Here is a 20,516-nt window from a genome sequence, read left to right as displayed (position 1 = left end):
AATAACCAATAAACATCTCAAAAAAAAAAAAAAAAAAAAAAATCAAGGAATTATGCAACGAGAGGTCCAGAACCAAAAACAATTAAGAACCAAAACAGAAACCAAATCAGAAAATGGGAGAAAAACAAGAAAACGGCAGCGGAATCTTACTGGAAGCGGATCGGGAAGCGAGTGCGAGGAGTCAGGATTAGAACAGCGAGAGTTCCCAGTAAGTGAAGGAAGAAGAAATTGAAAAGAACGACAAAGAATGGAGAGACCGAAAGAGAAATCAGATCTAGGAGTTGTGATTTGATGCAGAAAATATGCTAATTTTGGGAAAGGACTCGGTCTTAAGTACTCGCTGCAATGCCTTTAGCCACACACACAGATAAAGAGAGAGAAGGAGGGTAGTGTTGTGGGTCGACATGACGAGAATAATTTAGTTTATAAATCTCTTATTTTCAAGATTTTTTTTAATTATTTATTTAAATTTAGGTGAAATTAAATTTTGAGTGGTATTAAATAAATAAAACTATGAATTAACACATATTTTTTATTTAATTTGAACGAAAAAACTTAATTAAATGTTACAAAAAAAAAATAAATAAATACATTTAATTTTGTAATTTTTTTTATTAAATTACAAATTTAAGCAACTTATTCTACATTTTTTTAATTTACGAAATTTAAATTCGTATACAATAAATTCATTAACTTTAGAATGTGTTATATTTAAATTTTAAAAATAGATAAATTTTGAAAGATAATTAATGAGTTAATTATACTTGTGGTTAATAAATTTTGAAGTGGATAGATAATAGGTTAACCGTGGGTCAAATGTATTGACATTTATTACATCATTTATATCTTTTTATTATGATTTTTTAAGCAATAATATATTATTATGGTTGTACATTTCACTTGAAAAAAAACTATATTATAATATATAAATGAAATTTAGTCTAAAGTTTATGAATATTTTATATCATTTATCGTAATTTGCAATATTAACTATATTCATATCGGTCTAAAATTAAATAATAAAGACTAAATGATTGTTTGCCGTTAGGTGAAAAGTTGATCATATTTAAAATCTAAAATAATAAATATCAATTATTAATTATTAATGCCTCGGAGTTGGATTTGAATTACACGTATTATTAGAATCAAATCTTATTTTTTTTTATATTAGTTTTATTTATTGATATGAGTTTTTTTTTAATTTTAAAACGTAAAATAAGATTAAAAAAAATATTATTATATTATCATGTCTAGATTAAGAGATTTAAAAAAATATATTATTATATTGTCCTATCTAGATGAGATGTGACTAGTTAAATTTTTCTTACTCAAGTTATATGTTGCTATAGACTTGAACGTGTTTAATTGTTAGCACTATTAATTAATATGATAATAGTGTGCAAAATATTGTATTAGGTAGTTAATGAAACATAATAAGATGAGTTAGTTGGGATTTTGGTTGTTGGAAAAAGACAAAAAAACGGCTAAGCATGGAGTTGAAAGGAAAAAAGAGGCGAATATTATTACTTTTATTATTAAAACTCAGTGTCTTTCTGAGAGATTTCTCCATTTTTTCCGGCCGGTAACAAGCAGGGCTCGTCGGCGGCATCACCTGAAAGCTCGCTCTTTATTCCCTAAATTACATTACATTACTACTACCATATATATATATATTACCCATTACCCATTACCCACTACCCACTTCTTCATCTTCACTCTCTTCTTCCCTGCGACCTTCCGGGGCTGAGCACCCTCATCTCCTGCTGCCCGTACTTCAGCCTCTGAGCCTCCTCTCTCGAGATCCGGTACATGTTCGACAGCACTCCCAGCGGCAACATCCTCATCTGCGACACTCGCCCCGCCAGCAGATTCGTGATTGCGTTGTCGTTCGTCTTGAATGCGATCCACTCGAATCCTCTGTCGCTTGCTCGTTTTATCGCCACGAAGTTCTGCGGAATCATCAGTACCTGTCCTTCCCGGACCTCGCCGTCGAACACCGACTGTCCGAAGTTGTCCACCACCTGCACTCTCGCGCTGCCTCTCGTCGCGTACATCACTGAGTGACTGTTCACTGTGTAGTGCGGCGCCACCATCGCGTTCTGCATTTCCGGATTTCGAAGATTTTAGTGGTTTGGGGGAAGGATTTCGGAGTTGAAATTAAACGTTACTTACGCTGTAGAGGACTCCTCGTTCGGCGCTGAGGCGGACTTGGCGGAGAACGGGGAGGGTATGGTAGTTGGCGGTGGAGATTCGGCCGCCGCGTGGGTTGAACACGTCGGCGCGTTCTGATCGGCCGATGTTGTGCTTTAATCGGAGTGTGCAAATGGTTTCTTCTAAGCCATTCTCCGATTCTGATTCTGATTCGATGTATCTTCCTCTCGATCTCTCTTCTTCATCTTTCTCCGGTAGAAGCACCTCGAAATCTTCGTCGACCTGCACGATTCTGTCTCTCTCGTCGTCTTCTCCCTTTAGCTTCCGAACCAATCCACCGTCGATCTGGAAAGCTTCCTCTAGAAATTCGTCTGCAAATCCGCTGAATAAATTGCCTGATTTCTCGCCGGAAGATCCCTTTCGGCTACTTCTCTCCCATTCCTCAACGCCTCTTTCTACCTGCTCTGGCCTTCCGGCAAGGTAGAATTTCTGAAACAAATTCGCCGTTAGAATCTTAGGGTTTCGTTACCAAATCAGTTACAAAATCGTTCTTAGGGTTTCGTTACCAAATCAGTTACAAAATCGTTCTCAGGGTTTCGTTACCAAATCAGTTATAAAATCGTTTACTCTGTTTTTTAACTTCAACTTACTCTGAGGTAGGGATCGATTTGGTTGGCGACGTTGCGAGTGTCTGCGAATACGATCAAAACGAGATCGGACTGTCCTCGATTATACATCCAGTGAGAAACTCCGGCCGGGACGACGAGGAGATCTCCTTCTCTGAAGGGGCGGATCTTCTGATGCTGGTCTCTGAACGCAGATCCGGCCGATTGCGATCTTCGTAAATCAGTCTGGTAAGTCTCTGCACAGCCGGGGATGGCAATGCCGCGAATACCGAAGCCTTGGGCGACGAAGACGAGTTTAGGAGCATTAGAGAAACCAGGAAGAAGCAGACCTTTGGGCCGGATTGTATGGCGGATCATATTGACGCCGGCGCACTGGAACTCATCGTTGTCCTGGTCCCAGACTTCAGTGAAACCGGCCTCCGCTTCAGCCCGGCGAACGGGTTCTTGAGCTCGGAGATTCTCAAGACGACAGGCTCTGGGAGATTGGTAGCGGTGCTGTTGCCATACTTCACTGCCTTGGAATTCCCAGGGGCTCTGCTGCTCAATCTGAGAGAGGCAGCCATTGATCAAAACTGCTAAACATAAAAAGGTAAAAAGAGAAGAGCGAGCCATTGCTGGTATGGAGAAGAGAAGGGCTATTAGTTATGGTGGTGTGAGAAAAGGGGAGAGAGGTGGAAGAGTATTTATAGGTGGCCGGCGGAGGCATGGTGGTGACAAATGGATGGCGGCGGCGGTGACAGAATACGTGGTGGCGGGATTCATGAAGCGACGCTCCAGCTGCCATGCCGGTTCTGACTCGCTTGTTCGAGCCTCCACGGACCATTGCTAAATTGGTAATATATGCATGTTTTTTTTTTTTTTTTCTCATTCAAATTATTACAATTGAATTATTAATTAGGTTAATTCAATACATTATTACAAAATAACGTTGATTACCAAAATTAATTAAAAATATATAGTTAATTATCGGAAAATTAATTGCATAAATAAATATATAGTTATTTATTATTATTATTATTTTAAAAAGCTTCGCCGACACCCGGAATATAAGGGTACATTTGTCATTCTGCAGGGGAATTCAATAAAACTTGTCTGAGGAAATACGACACGACGTATTGATTTTTGGGCTGTATTGGGCCTGGTGGGCTTTGATAGCCCAACTGTAATTTTTGGGCTTTTGGCCCACTAATGTTCTTGAGACTCTAAATCTTTCTCCATTTCGGGAACGAGGATTGAACTAGAGAATTAATATTAAAAAAAAATCGAGTATTTTAAATCGACCATGACACGTGTCATTATAACTCGTGTATTTAATTATGTACCTTTTAAATTGGTAGTGAGATATTAATTTTCGTTGTAAATCTTCAATTATGTTAAATTAGACTTTAAATATAAAAATTACAGTGTACGTGGTGGTCTGGTTGAGTTGGGTTGAGAGATTTGTTTTTGACCCAACACAATAGTTGGGGGTTGGTTGGATGGGTAACCCAACCCTAAACTTTTCATAACCCAATCCTTTATTAGAAAAATAAAAATGTATATAAATTATGATATACTAATAATAAATATATTAGAATTTAGAATATGTTTTAAAATTTTTTATATTGAACTTGAACGGTAGCGTCCAAAAATTGACCTAAGTATCACTCTGGCAAACCTATTCATATGAAAAGTTTCTTACTATATTTTTATATTTTATTTGGCTCGAGTCAATTCGAAAGTTTTGTCCATGAATTCGAAATCGAATCGATTCAGTTTGAGTTCAGAAAAATGAACCCAACCCTACCCAAAATGCTAATCCAACCCAACCCAACCCTTCTAGTTCGAGTTGGGTTGGTTCGAATTGTCGGATTGAGTGTACACCCCTAATAAAAATCACCCTAAATTTTACACAAATATAAATTTAATAAATACGGAAATTATGCTGTGTAATTTCTAAAACTCATAAATTTCAAAGGTTCGTTATTCTATTTAATTCATTAAGAGCATATTATTATATGAATTTTCTGTTGGCTTTTTGGCCTTGATCTCATTTTAATTAATTTCAATCAATTAATTGATGTTTTGATGATAACAAACCTACTTTTTAATTATTAATTATTTTCAGTATTTTGAACTGTCCAACAGTATAAGGTCGGGAATAACAATTTCAACGACTTTTCAATTACTCAAATCAGAGCTAAAACGAAGAAATTACAGTCGAGACAACATACCCGACGTGATGATGTGGCAGCAAAATCAAAATGATGGACAAATCAAGATATATCAAAGTATGACATTTATGATTTTTGGAGAGTAACAAATGGTGGAGTTTTTCTTATTACTATATTTTTAAATAAAGTTATTTTTACAAAATATAAATTTGAATCTAACCGTTACTCACATCGATTTTTATTATTACTATATTATATTATTATATTATTATATTTTAAAATTTTGGTGGTTACTCACATAGTTTTTATTATTATTATATTATTATATTTATAATAAATTTTGAATTTCATTTGACCGTTACTCACATAACTTTTTATTATTATTATATTATATTACTATTATATTAAAATTTTGAAATAAATGAATTTAGAAAATTTTCTTACTTATTTACTTTTAATCTCCACCTTCCATTATTCCTAACACAATCCAATGGTCAATATTCAATCCTACATTTTGCCACTTTTCTCCCCTATATAAACTCATCTTCCCCACATTTTAAAATACACAACTTACATACATTCTCCAATCCTCATTTGTTCAAAGTCTCCATTGTTTGTTGCTCTCTCCAAGCTTACAAGTTCATTTCTTTTCATCTTATTCTTGAGAGGGATTATTTTTGTATTGTGAGGAAATAGTTGTGAGTATCCCAAATTGTAAATCTACTCTTTGAGAGAGTTGTGGTGTGTTATTATCAAACTCAAATACTTGTATCGGTTTGATCCTGCGCCGTGGAAAGGATTGAGTTTGCTCTTGAACTCGTAAAAAGAGCGGTGTAGCGGTTTGGCTCAGATCCGTGGAAAGAGTCGAGAAAGTTCTTTATTCAAATTCCCAAGAGGCGCTTGGGGAGTGGAGTAGGTCGAGTTTGACCGAACCACTATAAAACTACGGTGTCATTTTCTCTAACTCTTTTCTACTTAATTTCAAAATTATTATTGTGATTTATTGCATGTTCTACTTGATTATTGTTTTGACTTGAATTACTTTGTTATAGTAATTATCATCTTCTACTTATTTGCAAAAAGTTTCATCATTAGAAAAATTAATCACGTTTAAACACTTTTATCGTTAAAACCCTATTCACCCCCCCTCTAGGGTTGCCATACCGATCCAACATTTTCTAACAAAAACTTATTAAAAATTAAAATCTCAAACATTTTTTCAAGTTTAAATTAAATTTGTCCATTTTCTTAGCCTAAATGAACCAAAATTTCCAATCCTAATTCAATAATTGCAAGCCAAATAATTCTTCAAAAATAAATCAATAAATAAAAACTCATAAAGATTGGATAAAAATGAAAAAAAAAAAAAAATGTTTGACTTTGGTGTTAAATCTTTTTCTTTCATAAAAATTAGATAAAAATGCAGATTACACGTAGCTTCATTGGGCCCACCGTTACTACACGTAGCTTAATGGCCCCGGTGATATGACACGTGGATTTCACCGCTCAAACGGAATATACCCATTATTGTTGATTTACGTTAATTAAATAGAATAAAATGGGTAACATTAAATTTTTAACGTATAAATTAACCATTAAATAACATTTATTAAGTTTTTCCAACGGAAATTACCACGATTGTCTTTTCCTTTGAAATTTATTAAAGTTTGAATTCAAAATTGAAAGTTTAATTTAAAAATTAATATATTTTAAAACTCAGAGATTATCATGATATAACTGGTTCTTTTTAAAAAAATTAAAATAAACATTTTTTTTATATCCAATAATCGTATTATTAAATATGTAAGAATGATGCAATTATTATATTCATTGTTTCTTTTAGGAAGGTAAGTGGGTAGAACTCTAGATTTTTTTTTTTTTAACAAATTCAAAATTTTGGATTGGTGACTACTGGAATAAGATTTTCAGCCAATCTAGCACAACCTGAAATTCTGAGCGTGTTCCTTATTTGGTTGGTTGTCAAGTTCATTTTTGTAATTATCTTAAAAAAAATCATACTTATCCACGTTAATTAATTAATTGTTTTTAAATATTAAAATATTTTTAAGTTACAAACATTTCATTAACATTGGTTACAAACGTCAAATATTCTTATCTTCATAACAACTAGTGTAATTAAGTTAGGTTGGATTGTAAACTCTATTTTGAAATGAGTGGTTGGTTAACTATAAAAATTTAAATTAAAATTTTAACTCATAAACTCAATAAAAAAAATTTAATGGGTTTTATTTTCATATTAAATGGGAAGTAAAGCCGGTAGATTTACATAACGGTCGTTAAGTCTCCCGTCGTAGTGACGGCGTCGTTCGATTGGTGACCACAAAAATCCGACACCTAGGTTTCAGCGTCCGTTTCTCCTGGCCAATAAATATCCCCTTCCTTCTCCAGACACCTCTCCAGTTCTCTACGGAATCACTTTCATTTTCTCTTCCGATTCTTGAGTTTTCTCTCCCCGTTGATTCTCGTCAGCCATGGCGCAAAATCCAGTTAGAGTCCTCGTCACTGGAGCTGCCGGTACTGTACCGATAAACATTCCGTTTCTTTCTTTTCGTTCCTATTGATCTAAGATGATGTCGGTTTATCAATCGTTTCCGCTTTTGGTTTCTTTTTCTCTTTGTGTGTTTGATTTATTTCTGTGATACTGTTACTTTGCGCATCTGTTGTTTGTTGTTTATTGTCTGTGTTTGGTTTGAATTTGCGATCAGATTTGTTGATTGTAGTTCATTTCTTAAGTTTCTGCTGTGAATTTCGTCGCCGTTTGGCTTCCTTGTTTGCTGTTTTCGGAGTCAAATTTGGAAAATGAGGTTCTATCTGTTTCTTCGTGGTTTTATGGAATGAGTTCGAACGATTCTTGAGGTTTTGGTTCTGTTATGGAAGTGTTTATGTGTTTCTTTCGTTGATCTTCGAGTTCTCTGTTTCTATGTGTTTAAGATTTGCAGTAATGAACGTTAAAAGATATAGGCGGAGGAATTGATGTGGATCTAGAATGTGAATCTGTGTAGCTTGATATTTATTAGTGATGATGTTTGCTTTGGGTGTTAATACGGACAGATATCACCAGTTTATGTTGACTATTCCTTTATTTCGATAAGAGCAATATTTTTGGTTTATTTTTCTAGAACAGTCAATAGAATACCAAGTCATTCTTTTTGAGTCGCTGCCCTTCTCACTCTCGTGAATATTTAGTGCATATGAGCAGTAACCGGAATTCATTTGCTGTTTTCTGTTACTATTTCATAGAAGCAACACTGAATTAAGACGTTACTCAATGGTGACCAGAAAAGTAGTAATGCATTTGCTTGTTGGATTTTCAGGACAAATCGGATATGCTCTTGTGCCTATGATCGCCAGAGGAGTATTGCTAGGACCTAACCAGCCTGTGATCTTGCACATGCTTGATATTCCACCAGCTGCAGAGTCATTGAATGGCGTAAAGATGGAGTTGGTAGATGCTGCCTTCCCACTTCTAAAGGGTATAATACAGCAATTCTTCTCTAAGCTCGAACGAACTCATTTAACAGTTTCTGTGATTGTCTTATTGTTTATGTATGGTTGATGCTATATTGTAGGTGTTGTTGCTACAACTGATGTGGCTGAGGCATGCACTGGTGTCAATATTGCTATTATGGTTGGTGGATTTCCAAGGAAAGAGGGTATGGAAAGAAAAGATGTGATGTCTAAAAATGTTTCAATTTACAAGGCTCAGGCTTCTGCTCTTGAAAAGCACGCTGCTGCCAACTGTAAGGTAACTGACATTGAATGCATTCCGTATAAACAATTTTACTGAAAAAGCAATGTTCTTCTATTTCTTTGTAGTTGATTATGTTTGAACGGTCAGACAACTGACTCTGTTTCCTTACTCTTGCAGGTTTTGGTTGTTGCTAACCCGGCGAATACTAATGCATTGATCTTGAAGGAATTTGCTCCTTCCATCCCCGAGAAGAACATTTCTTGCTTGACTAGATTGGATCATAACAGGGCATTAGGCCAAATTTCAGAGAGACTGAATGTTCACGTATCAGAAATTAAGAATGTTATTATTTGGGGTAACCATTCATCTACACAATACCCCGATGTCAACCATGCTACTGTCAAGTTACCATCTGGGGAGGAGAAATCTGTCCGTGAGCTTGTTGCTGATGACGCATGGTTGAGTTTCTGTGCTATATCTGTCTATTAAGTTTGACGAGTAGCATTTACAATAATATGTGGTTGTTTTCTCATTGAAGGTTGAATGGAGAGTTTATTAGCACTGTTCAACAACGTGGTGCTGCAATCATCAAAGCCCGAAAGTTCTCAAGTGCATTGTCTGCTGCTAGTGCAGCTTGTGACCACATTCGTGATTGGGTGCTTGGAACCCCGGAGGTTGGTGATTTTGCTATAATCCTTGAACTTTGTGTTTTGTAAAGGCTGATTTATAGCTCATTAAAACTTAATATCCCTCCAGGGCACCTGGGTTTCCATGGGAGTTTATTCTGATGGATCCTACAATGTACCAGCTGGACTCATCTACTCGTTCCCCGTCACCTGCCAAAATGGTGAATGGTCAATTGTGCAAGGTATTGTTTAGTTTCTTTATGCTTTCAGTTATAAAATTGGAAGAACACTAAAGCAAACTCAAGAACAGCCCAAAAAGGAGCTCCAACTATTAGATAAACATGCATAGATTTTTAGGCCTCTGGGATCATCTACTAATTACAAAAGTTATCAAAAACCAACAAACCTCTTGTAAGATCCCCCGACGACGTTTGTATTCATTCAAAGGCCTACGGTTTTTGAAAGTATTTGGATTTCTTATGCTGCAAAATTATGATAATTTCTGTTTGTTTGTGATCCTTTCCGCATCCAGGACTTTCGTTGGATGAATTCTCTAGGAAGAAACTGGATTTGACTGCGGAGGAGCTGACCGAGGAAAAGGCTTTGGCTTACTCCTGCCTCTCCTAAATAGTTGGCCACTGCTTCGCGTCAGTAGTATGGAGGTAGCTCTTAAATTGACGTACTTTTTCAGAGTGGTTACAGTTTTAAATAATGCCATTGTTAAGGAAGAGGTAATTTTCTTCTGCTTCTGATGCCATGTATTTTCCCGATTTCCATTTTGTTTATTATGATTTTCCATCACCAACCGTGGCTGTTTGTGTGATGAGTTTTATGAACTTTGTTGATTATTAGATTCACATATATTTCCCGCCACAATAATTCTCTCGAATTCATCTCAGGATTTTGTTTGTTTCTTCTCAAGAATGTCAAATAAATTCTGACCCATTCAGCCGATCACGCTTGAATGTCTGTAGAGGAAAAGGGGTTTTGTTTTCGTCCAACGTTAATGATGAACTAGTATTTACTGCTAACAAATATTGTTTGACTATAGTTAAGAGACAAGAAATATAACCGAAATATGGTCATTAGAAAACCTTAAAAGAACTATAATTAAATTTATTGGGATTTGACACATGGTTGTTCCTCCGTAGCTTCAATAAATTTGATTCATAAAGTTTTACGTTACCCAATATCTAAAATCTAGGAGTCAAAACAATTTTTTCTAAAAATTTAAGATTTAAACTTAAATAATATTATTTAAGACGTGTTTGGTTTATAAACATTATTTTTACATTCGAACTAAGTTTTAAAAAATTAAAGGAAAATTTGGAAACTAAAAGTTTATTTATTTATTATTTTTATTTTTTAAGTTTGATGCGTTTCTGTAAGAAATATTTTAAAAAATTAGATATTGCATTAAAAACGAACTTTTCTTCACCATTGTTTTGTTTGAATTGAATACTTCCACAATTTTTAATGAATTCAGTCCAACATTTTTATATTAAAAATAATAAACGTGACTTCCAAGTGTTGGCTGACTAGAATTTAAAAAAAAAAAAAAATATATTAATTAAAAAAAGGGGCCCAATGGAAAAGACCAATTTTATTTCGGTTAAGTTGAGACGGCTTCTTTATAGTTTAGTAAGCTAAAACTATATATAATAAACTGAACTATGTATATATTTCTTCAATTTCCTCTAAATAAGGTTACGTCTTTTTCTTTTCTTGACCTCTTTCTTACCGTCAACTCAAAATACATGAAAATTCTTTAATTTAATTTGAAATTTATTTTGAGTGGCCATTAAATGATTCCATTAATATTAAATTAATAATTTGATTGTTGTCAAGAAATATCCATAAAATAATAAGAGGCTTTTGTGCTTGTTCGACATTTTTGACGTTTCCCTTTTCTTGTCTCTCACTCATTGTTGTTTCTTCTTATTCCATTTGTTTTTTCCTTCACTAATCCACGTTTTTCCATTCATAATGCAAATCAAAGAATATACGTAGGCATATTCCATAGATTCCTCCAATTTTGTTAGACCTTCAAATCTTTTGCTCCAATTTTAATATTGGGTTATGATAAGGCTCGATTTTATTAGAAATAGATATGGAATGAACGATTGAATAAAAAAAATCTTAGGGAGTTGATTTCATCCCCCTTAGATTTATGAGTTAATTAATTCTTGGACATATTCTATAAGTTAAGAACTGTACCGTAAAAGAACGATGAGATTTCACATTGGTTGGAGAAGGAAACGAAACATTATTTATAAGGGTGTATAAACCTCTCCCTAGCAGACCCATTTTAAAACGGGAAGTCCAGAAGGGAAAATCTAAAAAAGACAATATTTGCTAGCAATGAGCTTGAGTTGTTACACGAACTCTCTCCCGAACATAATTAATTCTCAGATATATTGAGAACCCAATTAAATCAAGTTCGACATGGTGATATCTCACATAGTGATATTCTCGTTCCTAGCACTATTTTTACGATCTTGTGCTTTAAAAACCTATTTTCTAAGCTCTAAAATCGTTCTCGAATAAAGTTTCACATGGTGTAATTTTGTGTTTAGGTCAAAATTTCCTTAAGAGAACAAGAGTGAGTATAGGGAAGGTTGAGGCAGCATTGGGATGCCAACACCACCACAAAGAAAGAGTGTTAAACATATGGAAATAATGGTAGCTTCGAGCGGAAGAATGTCTCGGGATGTTGACTCGGTGCTTGCAAATTCTACGGTGTGTTCGTATGGCAGCGCTAGGACATTGTTGACACTACCTTGCCTCTCCAGTGTTGTTTCAATTTAGTAATATTATTGATACAACACACTTTTATAAAAGATGCAAGCAAGAAGACGGGGAACAATATCGACGAGAGCCATCTAATATCGAAGAACGAAACCTCGAACGAACAGAGAATTCACGCACAAGTTTCATCAGCATGATGTGGGGCGACATTAATATGAATATTCTTAGTCAAATGAGAACAAGTCAGGATGAAACTCGAACACCCAAAGATCCAAAGTCCAAAAGAAAATTCAGCTTCCCCTTTCATTTTTAGACTATTAACAAAGCTTGGAGGGCTCTTATGGAGATTTTCGAACCCTCGAACGTCAAAATATGATACTCAAAATTCCTTAATGACCTTATCCATGGGTATTGATAGTATAGCTAAGAAAGGAATCATGACTAACTCAATCTAACCCTAATTTATTAAGTATATCAGAAATCTGTGCGTGTTTGACATCGTTTTGATTATAAATATAAATTATAATGACAGTCTATTTTTAATGTCAGGTATTGACTTACATTAAGATTAGATTTACGTTTAGGAGTGTTCAAAAACTCCATGATCTGAAACTAGATCAATCCAATCCTTCCGATCTTGGTTGGGTTGAGTTGAAATAAATGAAAATTTTATGGGTTAAAGTTAGTTTATGGATTTACTTAGAATTTGAATAGATGAACGTCTTCCCATCGAATGTTTCCCTTTCCAACCGATGTGAGATCTCACAATCATCATTCAATGGCCGACTCTGATACCATTTGTAATGGTCTAAACCGACTACTAACAAGTATTATCCATTTTGGTATCATGATTATTAATATGCGTTTACTAAGGAGAGCTTTTTGCACCATTATAAAATATGCTTTGTTCTCCTCTCCAATTGACGTGGGATCTGACACGAATCAATTAGATGTTTGTTTAAAGGGTGAAAATAAATAAATAGATATTTTTCGGTTGGGTTATAAATTTTAATCAAATATTTAAAAATAAATAAACAGATATTTTACAAAGTTAGAATAAAAAAATATGGTTATTGTAGGTTGAAATTTTTTTATAAAAATATCTAAGCTTTTTATCCACCTCCAAATTTCTGTCAAGCCCTTCAAATTTGCTGTTTCATTCATTTCCCCCTCAATATTTCATCCATATTTCAAAAATGCCCCTCCTTGACTCAATTCTCTGCAATTTTGTTGGATTTTGAGAGAACTTAAAACTCAGGCAATCCTGGGATTCCTCCAGCTTTGACGAACACATTGTACCAAAACTCCATATCCTTATTCTCTTCGTTATAATAACTCGAACTCGAATCGGAATTGGAATTATAATTCTCGGCCGCATCCGACCAAAAGCTCTCGTCAATCAGCGGCGGAGCAGCTGTGTCGTCCGCTGTGTAGCTGTAGTACTCATTTTCAGCCATGGAAGCATCTGTGGTGAGTGAGGAACAGATCTCAGAGGTTGAAGATTGTTGTGAAGGGGACATTGATGAAGAACAAATGGGCAAATGGGTTTGATTTGTGATAGCCATTGGTGAAGAATAATTTGAAGAACTTTTTGATTTTGTTTGCTTTTTTGTTTTGTTTTTGGATTTGGGAGGTGTTTTGATGGGTTTTTGCAGCCTTTTCTTCAAGTGGGTATGCCAAACGTTCTTGATTTCATTGTCTGTTCGACCGGGCAACTTGGCTGCTATTGTCGACCATCTATAGTAACAAAGAAAAAGTAAACAAAGTTAAGCCCAATTTCTATTTTTGATATTAATTAAATTATGTTTATCTGACCGTTTTGACCTGTTATGAATTGTCGTTAGTGTCACGATTAGGAAGAAGTTTTTACACCTTTAAAAAGAATGCTTCATTTCACTCTACAACTGATGTGACATCTAACAATCGACTCCCTGGGGGCCAACGTCTTCGCTGGCACACCGCCTAGTATCTGACTCTTGTACCATTTGTAATAACTCAAACCCACTGTTCGTAGATATTGTCTGCTTTGACTTGTTACATATCGCTGTCAACCTTACGCGTTTCAAAACCACGAGACTGACAGTCTTATGTAATGGGTCAAAGTGGACAATATCTGCTGGTGATGAGTTTAGGCCGTTACAATCAAACATTTTACTTTTAAGATGCCTTGTTCATTGAGCTATGTTCAAATTGACTCGAGAAGTTAATAGAGTGTAGTAAATTACCTATTGCCAAGCAATTCATGAAGGTTAATAATGACGTCTTCTTCTTCTTTCGTGAAGTTGCCTCTCTTAATATCAGGTCTCAAATAGTTCGTCCACCGAAGTCTACAACTTTTCCCACATCTTAAAAGACCTACACCAAAAAACACAAAAAAGATCAACATATTACGTCAAAAAAAATCCAAACTTTTTTAAAAATACGACGAAATTGAAAAATTCAAGACATGGGTTTTTCTGGGTTTCTGTTTTTCTTTAGAATTCCAATAAATTTAGAGGAAAAACTCATAAAAAACAACTAAAAACTCGATCTTAATATGAAAAAAAGCTGAACTGACCAGCTTGTTTAGGAAGAGCTCGCCAATTGGAATGGCCATGATCTTGAACAAAGTTGGTCAGAATTCGATCTTCTTCAGGAGACCAAGGGCCTCTCTTCAGCCCCATTTTCTCACAGCAAGGAGCTCTCCCCATTGATCTCGATCCTTGTTGTTTATGTTGTTCTTGTTTTGTGGGATCTCAAGAGGAGGTCTGACCTGAGAGAGTGGAGGAGATCCAAGGAAGATGAATTCAGGTTGGAATTTATAGAATTTATGTTAAGAGGAAAAGATTGATATTGAGAGATCCAAAAGGTGGTGCCTTTGAATAATGAATAATAGTCTAAGTCGACAAAACCAGCTACGTTCAAACGAGTTAGGGTAATTTCCACGAAGGAGATTACAAAAAGGGCCCATTTTTGCCACTAAAATTAGGATAATAATAATAATAATCATCATTATTATTCAAATTGAACTTGTTTTATTTTATTATTATTCGTATTCTATTTAGAGGAGCCGTTAAAAATACTTTATTATAAATGATCCGAAGACTTTTGAATATGATTAAAGGCTTTAGGTTTAATGTAAAACAGGTATTAGTTGAGGAGGAATGAGATTACACAGGTAGGTACGACCACATTTAAAATATTGATATTGAGGAAAATGTCGAGATATTAATTTTATAGAAATATGGATAAAAATATCCATAAAATGTGTATATTGATTGATAATTAGATTTTTATTTGAATGAACGTTTTCCACCTTATAATTTATATTTACGTGACAGGTAAATCTTCGTGACATGTCACGAAATTTAATAGCAAAAATAATGATATTATATATATAAAAATGGTGTATTTAGTGTGACTGGTAAAGGCGCACGAGGGAGGAAGCGAATTGGTCAAAAATAGTAGTTAATTTCCCACAAGTGGTAAATAAAAGCAGGCTAAAATTAAAAAATAAAAAATAAAAAAGTAAAAACAACAAATGAAAACGACGTCGTAGTGTGAAGGATCCGAGAAACTTTTTGCTACTTGCTTGGTTTGGCACGTGGGGTTTATTTAGTTATCAAATTTATTTATTTATTTATTATTATTATGTAAATTATCAATTGCATAAGGTCCCATTTGTATCATAATAAAATATTAAAGCGTTAATTTAAATGATGTAACTTTAAACGTTTATAATAATGTGAACCCTCATATCACAACTTGCTTCAAAATCTAACATTATTCCTTTCTAAACTTTATAGTAAACAACGAATTATAAATCTTATTCAACATTATGGCATCCTAAATATATATTATAATGTTCATGACTTTTTTTCGCTCGATGAATCAGTGATTTTTATAGTGTTATGTCGTTAAAATATATTTAAATAAAATTTTCATAAATATATATTTTTTTAAAGTGGACAATAATTTATAAATTATTCAAAAAAAAAAAAAGATAAAAATTATATATTAAATTATATTTAATGTGATGTTAAGTAAATGAGAAATACATGAATGAATCGATCACATCCTAATAAGAACGATCTTAGAGATAGGATGACTAAGAAAAATTTAAAAAAATTGAAAATTATTACGTGTACCGACAAGGTACACTTTTCTTTAGTCTTTACTCTTAGAAGCAGAGAATGAGTGACATAGCCATGTTAAAAAAAATTCGAGCGAAAATATATATTTTAAAAGTACCAATTGATTTTTATTGTAATTTTTAAATTCGTGATTTGAATTATCTTACAATATTACATGGATGTGATGAAAAGTCAAAGAAGGTGGCCACTTATTTATTTTTTAAATAATTACCAAAATTTGTAAGAAAATGAAAAAAAAAAGAAGGAATATTTATATATTAGTTTTTGGTTGACTTTGACCGATCATATACATTTTTTGTTTACATCGAACTTACCCATTTTGTTTTCATTTTGATCCTTCCAAATTTAATTTTATATTATAAATTGTTTTAATAATGTTACGGCTTTGAATAGATCATATATTAATTCTCCTTTTAAAAAAAAAAACATAGAAGAAGTGAGTATATGTGTCAATATCGGCCGTAAAAGGGCCAAGCCATAATAAATGAGAAGTTTTACGGTGATTACTTGTGTAAATATAGTAGCTAAGTAACCCCAACGTGTTACATAAGGTAGATATTGTGTAATTGTCGATTTTTTGCCATTTCTTTCATCCCTCTATGTAAATAACTCAATAATCGTCTCTATCTTGAGTAGCTCATTTTAAAATTTGACACCTATATGTCACATCTAATAATTTGGTACATGCATGAAACAATGGTATAGAAATGTACGTTAGGGTTTTGTTAGATTGTTTATTTCAAAATTAGTTGAATGATCCAAAATAGTTTTTTTTTTAATGTAAAATTCGAGGATTATAATAGATTATTTGAGAGCAGATGATATGAACTCAGACATTTTGATCATGTTACAAGGACTCCAAGATGACAACAAAATGAGTTTGCATAAATTTATTTATGATTTTTCCCGACATTTGTAGCATTTGCGATGATAAAGTTAATGGGTATCAATGAAATTTGAATTAAAAGAGACATGAAACATCGATTGTAAAACCTTTCTCATCCACATCGCCCGGTGTTTGACTCTGATACCATTTTTAAAGGTCAAAACTCACTGATAGTAGATATTTTCTGCTTTAGTTCGTTACGTATTGCTGTCAACCTCATGATTTTGAAATGCATCTATTAGGGAGATGTTTCCACACCTTCATAAAAAATGTTTCGTTCTTTTCTCCGATCTATTTGAGATACGAGAACAAAAAGTCCTACATATGGGAAGAAGAACAAAGTAAACAAGCTCCCGAGATTAGTCTCATTTGATCGCGTGGAAACCTAAGAAGCTATCTTATAAGATAGCCGTAATTAAGCAAACGAATAAGTCATGATATGGACTTCCCTAGGTCAAAAGGATTGTATCTTACGAGTAAGCTTCAAAATTCAACTTACATGGCAAGTGGAAATCGTACAACCCTAAGAATTTTAGAGCCAAAGTTTTGGGTTGCCTCTAAAATCCATTATTCACGTTCATTTTTTGAGCTTCAAATTGTTTGGACAGGCTTGAATGCTTTAAAGTGGCTCCAAACATGTCTACTCCTTAAAAAAAAAAGATATTAACGGCTTCTATTTAGAACTAACGATAAAGTATTTTTTATTTTTATTTTTTTAAATTTAAGGGTATTTTTTAGAATTTTTTTTTTTTAAAAAAAATTGAAGAGTATTATTGAAATTTTTAAAAATTTCGAAGTATTTTTGAGACAAAGTGCAAAGTTCAAGAATATTTTTATTAATTTTAAGGACTTATTGAGAAGGTAGAACTTAAACGTCAAACTTTTTTATATCTTACTGCTTCGCTCTGTCATACGTACGATATTCTAACTCTTTGAATTTTATATCACTTTTGTTCTTCCTTGTGTCTAAAGAAAACATAAAAGTTTGTGTTTAATCTAAAATAATTTCTATTAATATCTAAAAGAGAGGACATGTTTGAATTAATTGGTAAAACCTGAACATAATCAAAGTTCAAAATTTATTTAATTTTCAACAAAGTTCGGTATTATTAAATATGTTTGACCTGACTATTGATGAAAGATTAATTTATATGTTCATACTAGAAATTCATATAAAAAGAAGAAAAAGAAGAAAAAAAAACTAAGTATTAAAATATTTATATGATAATCACTTAATGATTGTATTCGAAGAACTTGTATGATAACAAAAAGTCAAAATATTAGGTAAGTTTTCAAAAAGTTTGACAAGAAACGTATTTTGTTTTTAAAATTTAGCTAAAAATTCATTTTTTTTTTTTGTTAAGAAAAGTAGATAATAGATGAGAAAACAAACACGATTTAAAAAAGTTTTGGGACGTTTTCCTAATTAACCATTCAACTACTTTTTAAGTCAATTTGATTGTGATGCTGGAGCAGAAGAGAAGTACACGAATGAACCAAGATCATAACTAAAAGAGAGTGATTTTAAGGGTACGATGGTTAAGAAATACTTCAAAAAATTGATACTTATTCCAATAATATGCATCTTCTTCTTCGATGACTCAATCATAAGAACTCTTTAGTTAAACGTGCTAAGTGTCACGATCATGCTGTTGGATGATGAAAGTCCCACATCGGCTAATTTAGGGAATGATCATGGGTTTATAAGTGAAGAATACTAACTTAATTGGTATGAGGCCTTTTGGGAAGCCCAAAGAAAAGGCTTCATCTAATATCGTGATATATAGATGGATTAGAGATCTTGGTTTTCCTTGAATAAACTGAGTCGTCTCGAATTAGAAAAATCCAAAGTAAATATATTGAAAATGCAACACTAACCAGAATAAAAAAAATAAAAATAAAAAAAAAACTAAAATGCAACGCAATAGATGACAGACACGTGACGATCAGGGAAAGGGAGACGTGTTTGGCTTGGTAGTACACATGTTGGGTGCGCAGTGGAGAGACGCGTCCGATGATGAGCACAGACATGCGCACTCGAACTCGACCAACTCAACCTATTTGACCCACGTGTGCAAACCAGAACGACTCGAACTGAAACCGCAACCCAAAAGCTCGACCCACGCTTGCAACCCGCGTGCCCGTGAACCGAACTGACTCGTTCATCAACCCGCGGATGCAGCTTCGCCTAGCATAAAAGTGAGTGAACGCGCGTGAGTTGGTTTTCTTTTGCCGTTTTGACCTAAGTTTACTTGTTTTTTCATCCCAATTATAATACTAACCCTATTTTTACCTAATAAGGTTTCTCTAAGAGTTTTCCATAATTTTTAGTGAATTTTCGGCACGCATCAAACTAATTATTAACGACACGGAAATAGGAAGTAATACCTATAGGATTTGCATAGTGATGCATGCATGTTAGTGGAATTGTTAGTGGATGAAATTTTCTAGCGAGTATCTATTGATGTACTTTACTACTGCTTGAACATAATCATGGATTGTGGTTGTGATATTTGTGTATCAGTGCTCCGAGCTTTTGATGTATGTTATCGCTCCGTTGAACACGTATGACTGTATGCATAGTTAGTTGTACATTACTTCTAGGTGAATGATTGTGTGACTACTCCCGATAAATAATAAGCATTAGAATTTAACTTAAGTCTAGAGTGAAAATAAATATTGACTAGGTAAAGATTAAATAGGAAAACTTTCCGATGTCTGAGTTCCATAGAATCGTGAAGGACGATTAACGAGACGTGTGAAGTGAGAAAAGGAAATAATTTAGAATATTGGATGGATGCTCATAATTGAAGATAATCAAATAAGTGTATGGCAGTCCAAAATAGACCTCTTGACAGTTTCAAAGAAAAATCACATGCTTTCATGGCTCTCTTCTTTTCCACTTGTCTTTGCAAATTGAAAAAAAAAAAAAAAAAACTTTAAAAGCCATCGCCAAATTATTTGGTTATTGAGTTTACTTGTAAATTTTTAATCGATCAGTTACACGTTTTTTGAACAGTTCAACAAATATGGAACAAAAGATGTAACTATCATCTTTTCTTGAACAATAATTGCGTTTTATTGATCTTGATCAGCTACTTTCTTAAATTTACAAAATTTTGTATTTAACCATTTCTATTTTATAATTTGAACCAGAATAATATAAATTTGTTAAATTTAAAAAATAAAGGAAACCTTACGTGACAGCATAGTGGTTTCGTTCTAGTACCCGAAAATAATATTCCAAAGCTTCATGGAATAGATGAAATAAATAAATAAATGGATTTTTGTTCCAGAATGAAATCTTATTGGAACTGGATAATGAAGGGGGTACATCAATTAACCAAGACCACATCTAAATGCGAGCCATCCTAAGAATATGATAATAAAATAATACTTAAAAGAGTTTAAAATTATTATCTATACAAAAAAAAAAATGCCCATTTCTTTTTGGTGGCTCAATCATACGAACTCTATGTTT

The 20,516-nt window shown here is 33.5% G+C and overlaps 4 protein-coding genes across 6 annotated transcripts in view; 1 reads left to right on the top strand and 3 right to left on the bottom strand.

The window, feature by feature from the left end:
* The window catches only part of LOC111464373 (probable methyltransferase PMT3), a 4,379-nt gene extending 3,995 nt beyond the window's left edge, over positions 1-384 (bottom strand). For all 3 annotated transcript variants that reach the window (XM_023108560.1, XM_023108559.1, XM_023108558.1), the window contains exon 1: positions 151-384. The gene's annotated coding sequence lies outside the window, so the exon portion shown is untranslated. The remainder of the gene's footprint in view (positions 1-150) is intronic.
* A 1,119-nt stretch (positions 385-1,503) lies between these two features.
* On the bottom strand, positions 1,504-3,441 carry LOC111464525 (11S globulin subunit beta). The gene is made up of 3 exons (XM_023108755.1): positions 2,802-3,441; positions 2,173-2,640; positions 1,504-2,099 (listed from the first exon to the last, which is right to left on the bottom strand). Exons 1-3 carry the CDS (start codon positions 3,387-3,389, stop codon positions 1,713-1,715), a joined length of 1,443 nt encoding a protein of 480 aa, XP_022964523.1. The 5' UTR covers positions 3,390-3,441; the 3' UTR covers positions 1,504-1,712.
* A 3,885-nt stretch (positions 3,442-7,326) lies between these two features.
* On the top strand, positions 7,327-10,157 carry LOC111464491 (malate dehydrogenase, cytoplasmic-like). Its single transcript, XM_023108712.1, has 7 exons — positions 7,327-7,465; positions 8,266-8,424; positions 8,521-8,696; positions 8,820-9,100; positions 9,181-9,316; positions 9,399-9,510; positions 9,801-10,157. Exons 1-7 carry the CDS (start codon positions 7,423-7,425, stop codon positions 9,893-9,895), a joined length of 1,002 nt encoding a protein of 333 aa, XP_022964480.1. The 5' UTR covers positions 7,327-7,422; the 3' UTR covers positions 9,896-10,157.
* A 2,932-nt stretch (positions 10,158-13,089) lies between these two features.
* Positions 13,090-14,793, bottom strand: LOC111464492 (transcription factor MYB15-like). The gene is made up of 3 exons (XM_023108714.1): positions 14,574-14,793; positions 14,242-14,371; positions 13,090-13,753 (listed from the first exon to the last, which is right to left on the bottom strand). The coding sequence occupies exons 1-3, from the start codon at positions 14,704-14,706 to the stop codon at positions 13,264-13,266; spliced, it is 753 nt and encodes a 250-aa protein (XP_022964482.1). The 5' UTR covers positions 14,707-14,793; the 3' UTR covers positions 13,090-13,263.
* Between the last annotated feature and the right edge of the window lie 5,723 nt (positions 14,794-20,516).

This window comes from Cucurbita moschata, unplaced genomic scaffold (assembly GCF_002738365.1).
Source record: "Cucurbita moschata cultivar Rifu unplaced genomic scaffold, Cmos_1.0 Cmo_Scf00030, whole genome shotgun sequence".
Taxonomy (NCBI): Eukaryota; Viridiplantae; Streptophyta; class Magnoliopsida; order Cucurbitales; family Cucurbitaceae; genus Cucurbita; species Cucurbita moschata.
Note: the sequence above shows the minus strand (reverse complement) of the source record. Positions and strands in the feature narration are given on the sequence as shown.

Coding starts and splice junctions, on each gene's coding strand:
- LOC111464525 (XM_023108755.1), bottom strand. CDS start 3,389: ATGGCTCGCTCTTCTCTTTTTACCTTTTTATGTTTAGCAGTTTTGATC. Junction 2,641..2,801: donor AAATCGATCCCTACCTCAGA/GTAAGTTGAAGT, acceptor AATTTGTTTCAG/AAATTCTACCTTGCCGGAAG. Junction 2,100..2,172: donor AACGAGGAGTCCTCTACAGC/GTAAGTAACGTT, acceptor CCGGAAATGCAG/AACGCGATGGTGGCGCCGCA.
- LOC111464491 (XM_023108712.1), top strand. CDS start 7,423: ATGGCGCAAAATCCAGTTAGAGTCCTCGTCACTGGAGCTGCCG. Junction 9,101..9,180: donor CTTGTTGCTGATGACGCATG/GTTGAGTTTCTG, acceptor TTCTCATTGAAG/GTTGAATGGAGAGTTTATTA. Junction 9,317..9,398: donor GGGTGCTTGGAACCCCGGAG/GTTGGTGATTTT, acceptor ATATCCCTCCAG/GGCACCTGGGTTTCCATGGG.
- LOC111464492 (XM_023108714.1), bottom strand. CDS start 14,706: ATGGGGAGAGCTCCTTGCTGTGAGAAAATGGGGCTGAAGAGAGGCCCT. Junction 14,372..14,573: donor AGCTCTTCCTAAACAAGCTG/GTCAGTTCAGCT, acceptor TTTTTGGTGTAG/GTCTTTTAAGATGTGGGAAA. Junction 13,754..14,241: donor CATGAATTGCTTGGCAATAG/GTAATTTACTAC, acceptor TTGTTACTATAG/ATGGTCGACAATAGCAGCCA.